Source organism: Cupressus sempervirens, chromosome 9 (assembly GCF_028749045.1).
Source record: "Cupressus sempervirens isolate cs-2001-9-10 chromosome 9, ASM2874904v1, whole genome shotgun sequence".
In the NCBI taxonomy this organism is placed as follows: domain Eukaryota; kingdom Viridiplantae; phylum Streptophyta; class Pinopsida; order Cupressales; family Cupressaceae; genus Cupressus; species Cupressus sempervirens.
In genome coordinates this window covers 551,948,067-551,955,193 of record NC_143126.1, presented here as the reverse complement: position 1 = coordinate 551,955,193, position 7,127 = coordinate 551,948,067, and the positions used below count along the sequence as shown (strand labels likewise).

General features: G+C 35.2%; 1 protein-coding gene across 1 annotated transcript; it reads left to right on the top strand.

Moving 5' to 3' along the window:
- The first annotated feature begins 510 nt into the window (after positions 1 to 510).
- Positions 511 to 4,089, top strand: OCT1 (organic cation/carnitine transporter1). Its single transcript, XM_089801021.1, has 3 exons — positions 511 to 930; positions 2,276 to 2,437; positions 2,558 to 4,089. Exons 1-3 carry the CDS (start codon positions 534 to 536, stop codon positions 3,568 to 3,570), a joined length of 1,572 nt encoding a protein of 523 aa, XP_089657147.1. The 5' UTR covers positions 511 to 533; the 3' UTR covers positions 3,571 to 4,089.
- The last annotated feature ends 3,038 nt before the right edge of the window (positions 4,090 to 7,127 follow it).

Genomic DNA, 7,127 nt, shown 5'->3' with positions numbered 1-7,127 from the left:
TAGTGACAATTGCTTCGATTATAGATTTTGGACTTTAATGAGGACATAACAATTATGAATATAGTAATCTTTTCTCTCCATACAAATGAGTTGCCGTCTTCCCCTAAAAATCCACAAAGAGCAGCCCTACTCAGATCACACTTTAGGCATTAGCAATTGGAAAAGATGGCTTGGGTATAACTGCCCCACAAAACACAGTGTGAATTACATGTGTAATGTATGAAAGAGAATTACTCAACCACAAGATTTGTTATGTGGATGTGCAATGTCGATCACCAAATGGTATTCAATTCGCTGCATTGTGGGATGAAAAATGAGTTATTCATGGAATAAAATCATATGATACGTGTTTCCCACGATAGTGGAAAAGCACTAGACCTTGTTTACTTGGTCTCAAATTCTCAGCACAAAGTTGGAGAGACCCCACATGGATAGTGCATGTATTTTTCAATTAACAATGGAGAACTTTTTGTTCCTTATAAATTCTTGAAGGTTGGTAATGGAATAATTAAAGCTATTTGTGTTTTATAGCCATGGCATCTGGAGATACTGAATCAGTCGTTCTTCTTTGGGAAGATGAGATAGAGAAAGTGAAAGAAAAAGAGAAGAAGACGGCTAAAGTGGAGGAGATAATAGAAGAGCATGTTGGGGCACTTGGTCTTTCACAAGCAATTCATGTGTTTTTGGTGTCTTTGGCTTGGTTTTTTGATTCACAACATACTTTGGTCACCATTTTCACTGATGCTCAGCCATCTTTTCGTTGTGTTGAAGTTCAGTCCAAATGTTCTTCCATTTGTGGAATGGATAGGAGGTCTTGGGAATGGATTGGAGGGAAAGAGGCTTCTATTATTTCAGAGTGGGGTCTGGTTTGCCATAATAGCTTCAAAGCAGGAATCCCTGCCTCCATATTCTTCGTTGGCTCTTTTCTAGGTCATTCCATTGCTTTCCTATACAAAGTTTATGAGCTTGTAGATTGTTTCAATGGCGTGTTTAATGTCAGTTATGCGTTTGATTTGTTATTCAACATAGGAGTATTGATATGTCTTTGGTTAGTTGTCAATTGATGATATGCATTCTGTCAGTTTTTTTTTTTCATATATCCTTGTATTGTATCATGTATTGTTGTAGTTTTCAGTCTTAGTTTATGACAAAACCAGGAATCATATTATCACCCAACATAGGAGTACTAATATAGTTTGAACTTTGGATGCCTATATCATCTAATGAAAAATGAATATATCAATCAGTAGACTTTTGTCTATTCTAACTAAAAATCAGTAGAGAGCCATCAATTCATATTTTATGTTCTATCATAATTTCTTCTTTTATTTTACATATAGATTTGTCAAAAACATTTTCCATGTACATTAAAAAATAAGTAAAAGTTACTATAGGTGTAAGTTTTTCTCTTGTTTTACTAAATAAGGACATTCACTTTTTTAACTTTTTATAATACATCATAATTTCTTCTTTTCATAATTTTTTAACGAGGTACATGTATGTCAATTATATGTAGGGTTACAATCGGAGTAGACTTAATCTTGAGAAGACTCCATGAAAGAGAAGAGCTTTTCACACCCAGTGATAATCATGTGTGAGAATTTTTAGATTCGATTGTGTTGAATATTTTTATATCAACATTTTATATCACACTCCATGATCCATCATGAGGATAGGAGAGCACAAGGAAAAATACATTATTTTTCATCCTAATGATGGATCATGGAGTGTAATTCAAATGTCTACACAAAAGTGTTCAACAAAATAGAAGCCAGAAACTCTTGTAGGTGAGGAAACTCCATAGTTAAGCACGTTTGAGTTGTTGTAGTATTGGAATGGGCAGCCCCCTGCAAAGACCCAATATTCCTCTCTGGCAAGCATCACTTAAAATATGATGTGAATTACTATTCATGAAACATAGGTTAACAAATCTGACACAAAAACTACATGATAAAATTTCGATACTCTAGCTTTAATATTAAATTGGAATTTAGTTTGTTAAGAAAAATATCTCCTTTATATCAAAATCTTGATGTTGTCGATGGGCCCTTGGTCTATTAGTGAAATGAAAAGATTCTAAAAGAACCCACCAAAAACAAAGTCTTACTAAGGGGCTCGTGCTCCAATATAAGATAGCTAAAAGATTTCGTGATGTTTATTAATATATGATTCATGAATATTAAGAACAAAAAATAAACATAATTGTCGTGAATATTTGTTGCTAACTGCGTGTGATTTTTATTGAACAAAGTTATGGGTATTGTTCCTTCCACAGGATCACCCGTGTTTGGGCGGTTGGCGGACTCACACCTGGGCAGAAAGAGGACGTTGTTGTTATCATGCATGCTGACAGCCATCACAGGAATCCTCACATCCTTTTCCCCAAACCTCCCAACATACACTCTCCTCCGCTTCGCCAATGGCTTCTCCCGCTCAGGTACATCACATACTAAGAAAGAAATTAATATTGAAAAAATAATTCAATCTTGACTATTTAACACTTTTTAGTCTAACAACTTAGACATAATGTATGATGTTCATAATGTATGATGTTCAGGTATCGGAATGAGCTGCCTAGTTCTCTCGACAGAAGTAGTCGGTCGAAAATGGAGGGGCCAAGTCGGCCAATACGGTTTCTTCTTCTTCACTGCCGGTTTCCTCTTACTGCCCGCCATGGCATACATCACTCGGTCCTCATGGCGAGAAACATACCTCCTCATCTCAATCCCACCATTAGTCTACTCCCTCGCAATTCTCCCACTAATCTCAGAATCCCCACGATGGCTCGCAGTACGAGGAAGAACAGAAGAAGCCCTTGAAATCTTATCAAACATGGCGAAAATGAATGGGAAAACACTTCCTCCAGAGATGGTAATAAGCGGACCAGATGAAAAATGTGAAGAGAATGGTGGGGCAAAAAGCCTGTGGTCAGTGGAATGGGCTCGGAGGCGTATGGTGGTTGTAATGGTGGTGGGATTTGGAATTGGGTTTGTTTATTATGGAATCCAACTCAATGTGGAAAACTTGAACTTTGATTTGTATCTGAGCGTGGCGGTGAATGCGTTGATGGAGATCCCCGCCGTCTTTCTTGGGTCGTTGCTGTTGGCTTGCATGGACCGCCGCCTTTTGGTTGCATGCGCCTGCGTGCTCGCCGGGGCGGCTTGCATGTTGTGCTCTGTGCTTCGTCAGACTAAAAAGGGCAACTGGGGGCAGCTCATGGCTGAGTCTGTGGCTTTCATGGCGGTCTCTACTGCGTTTGATGTTATGTATATTTATAGTGTGGAGCTTTTTCCGACTAATGTGAGGAACTTGGCTGTTTCTATGCTTCGGCAGGCGCTCATGACGGGGGCTTCTCTGGCGCCTGTTCTTGTGATGTTCGGGAGAATGAATGCTTCTCTTTCTTTTGTTGTTTTTGGGGTTGTGGGGATTGGGAGTGGGGTCTTGACTCTGAGGCTCTCTGAGACGAGGAACCGTCCGTTGTATGAGACTCTGGAGCAGCAGGAGAAGGAGCAGAGTGATTGCAATTTGCAGCTTCAGTTGGCGCAGCAGTCCCCTTTCGTTATAGCTTGATCGGACGGCTTAGAACATCAGATGCTAAGGCTTGATTCTTAGAGTAAAAGTGTTAAATAGTCAAAAGTGAATGATTCATTTTACCATTAGTATGTGATATTAAAGGGTGGCCTAGTCTCATAGCTTCATAGATTTATGATCTCCACTTGGAAAAAGTAGGTTAATTGATCCGAAGTCTTGATTCGTGAAAAAAAGATGTGCCAGCCAATATTGGTCGTGAGAGTTCATGTTATCTTTTGAATTCGTCTAGTAGTGGAGAATTTGTGCAATTGAAACATTGGTCACAAGTTCAAATTCTATTAGACGACAAGATATGCGATGTCTCATTTGGACCACAGTTTCGTGCCTCCATATTGCCAGTATTATGGACTACATAAGGACCATTCATTTTCTTTACTTTCTGAAGTATAGGTTTAAGTGAAAGATGTCTATAATGTTAGCATTGTTATTAGATATACAAGGGTTTTTAGTGATAACATATATCAGCTCTTGAGATAACACTCACAAGAATTGTAAACCTCTTTTAATGTTGGTTGAACATCTTCATTAAAATGTTGGTTGTAGATCTTTACCATTTAGTGGATTAAAAGTTTCAATCAAAATGTATATATTCAACATTGTTATTAGATATGTGAAGGTATATTGTCATTTGTCTTTGTATTTGATTCTAATGCTATTATAGATGGTACATAGAATATTTTAACTCTTTTGTCTTTGCAATAAAAAAATTTGTTTTAGTTTCTCACATCTTCTTAAAAAATTTGGTGATCTATTTGACCCAAGTAAGTTTTATGAAATTGAATTAGGAAGTGAGATGCACTAAACAATATGGATTGTGAAAATATGATGTCTCTAAGTATTTTATGAATTAAAAGTTGAAGTGTAATCTCTTAACATAGTTATTAGATATATGAGTTCTTTAGAGTGAACTGATATTTACTCTTCATAGAGTCTATTGGTAAATTTATTTTAATGTTGGTTGTAGATTCTAATAAAAAAGTTGGATGTTTTATCTAATTTTTATTGCTACAAAGTAGTTAGATTGTCCACTTTTATATTGTTTGTATGCTTGAAAATAATTTAATAATAGGTGACACATTCTATACTGTACTCATTCATTGCAATCAAAATAGTTGTGTCTTGCTTTTTTTTCTAATCAAAGATCATGTAAGTTCTTTCTAATTTATTCTTAAGTAAACATTTTTATTAGGGTTCTATGTAAGGTTGATCTCTTTGAAATAATGTTTTTCCCTCTAATTTAGGGACTAAAAGTTCTACATGAAGTCTATGGGCTCTCTTGTTAGTCCTACAAAAGTAGTGAAATTATTCCAATGTTGATCGTAGATCTTAATTAAATAGTTGAATATGTTAATCTGATTTTTCCTTTTCAAAGTAACGTGTTAGTTCTTTCAAGAAAATTATTTGTACTTGAATCTAATGATGTACTCTATATTGCATTTCTTTGTCTTTACAAGAAAAATAGTTATATTTTGAATCTCCGCCCTCACATCTAGAATGATGTGAACTATATGTTTTATTTTATCTAATATTTTTAAATAAATGTTTCAACTTTTTGCCTCAAATAGTCTTATATTTTTTATTATTCAATATATCAAAAGTACTCATGTCACAATTCTATGCAAATATCAATTCTTTGATCCTATTAACATTTCTTTATCTATAAACTTGTATCAAAAATAATTCTTACATACTTTTATCCTTCCTAGTCCATCAACATATGAATACATTAAAAAATCCTAAAAAAATTTATACTTCCCAATCCTTTAACATATAAATTATTTAATAATATAAAAGAAAGAAAAAAGAACTGATTTCACATGCTGGTCGCATGGAGCTTTATCATTGCTATTTTTTTCCTTTAGTTGAAGAGGCCCATACTCTCATACATAAATAAAGCGTGAAAAGATTCATTAGACTACGCATGCTCCATACCAAACTTTTAGTTTAGTCGCTATTGCAATTATGAGAGGAAGGGACAAATATTTTTAAAATAGATTGAGTTAATGGCATGCGTAGGAGAGAGCGAACCAATAATTGTTTTGGTTGCATTTGAAGACTTTCTTGTCTTAATTTAGGTATCAAAACAATGTCCAGTACGAACGCACTTTCTCTAGGATTCATTTTTCAATTGAAAATGCTTTTTCAATACATAATGGCGAGCAATGTTCCTTTCTCATTATACTTCTATGAAAATAATTACGTCGAAGGTGTTTAGAGTCTCACCTAATGACCTCAATTTCTCCATCAAAGGTCCATATTTGCGAAAAAGTTTGGAGACAACAAATTTGTTCGTTTAAAATATATTTATTATTCAATTGGATTTCTATATAATATTATGTTGCAATCATGTTTATTAAATAATTTATATACTGGCAATCGTACCTTGGTGTGCAATGGATATGTCGAAGTGATAGGAAAGGTCAATTAAGTAAAATTTGACATTTCTTTTATATACATTTGTGCAATACATAAGGTCAGAAATGAAATAAGAAAGATGAAAAATAAGAAAGATGGAGATACAAAAAGAGGCAAAGAGATATAGCTATAAAGGTCTAAGGAGAGGGAGAGGGAGAAGGAAGGAAGGATGGATGACGAGCGGTAAATGTGTATAAAATAGAGGAGACCTCAAGCTCGAGGTAAAGATAAAGATGAGATGTTGAGAATTTTGTCTCAACCTTGCAAGCTTTTTCCAAAAAATTCTAGAAAATCGTAAAATAGTGTGTGTGATAGTTTTCCACATGTTTATGAGTTGGAAAAAGGTGTATGAATTGTTAAAAATGTGTCTTGTCCCTAGTAAAATATATGAGGGCTATTTTTAGAGTATAAACAACTTATTATATGACTTTTATGGGGGTCTAAACTAGAGGACACAATTATGGACAAAAAGGCTATTCTTGGAGTTACAAATGACAAGTGGGTAACATGTGGCATGGTTGTTTTGCCCATGGTTTTGTAAGCCCACAAATGGTTTCCAAGTTGTAAATCACTATAAAAGGAGGGCTTGGGGAGGTGTTTGTATTATTGAGTTATGTTTGCAAGACTAGATGCTAGAAGGAGTCTCTTTGAGTCTGAGTCTGAGTTCGAGTTGTGGTGATGCGCCCTTGTAAGAATGTTTATTGAAAGTGTATTGCAATCTTCTTGATTTGAGAATACATTATGCAGGTTTTGGAGGGTGGGGTTTTTCTTCTAGAAGGGTTTCCCCATGGTAATCATTGTGTTATGTGTTCATTGTTATTTTGATTATGTTATTATGCATTTCTTGAGATCTTTGCACTAGTTAGTTGAATTCGCATAATCATCCTCTCAAGATTAGTGTAGGAAGCGATTACACACATCTTTGCTTCCTTACAAGTGGTATCAGAGCTTGGCCAGTTTTGGTTCTATTTGTTTGGTACAAGATTTTTTGAGCTAATCAAGGTTTGAGTGGGAGCTTGTGTAGAGGTTTTCATTTGTGTTGTAGGATTGCAAAAATGGCGAGCATATCAAGGAGGACTGATGTAGAAAAGTTTTCTGGCACAAACTTTGAGATGTGGAAG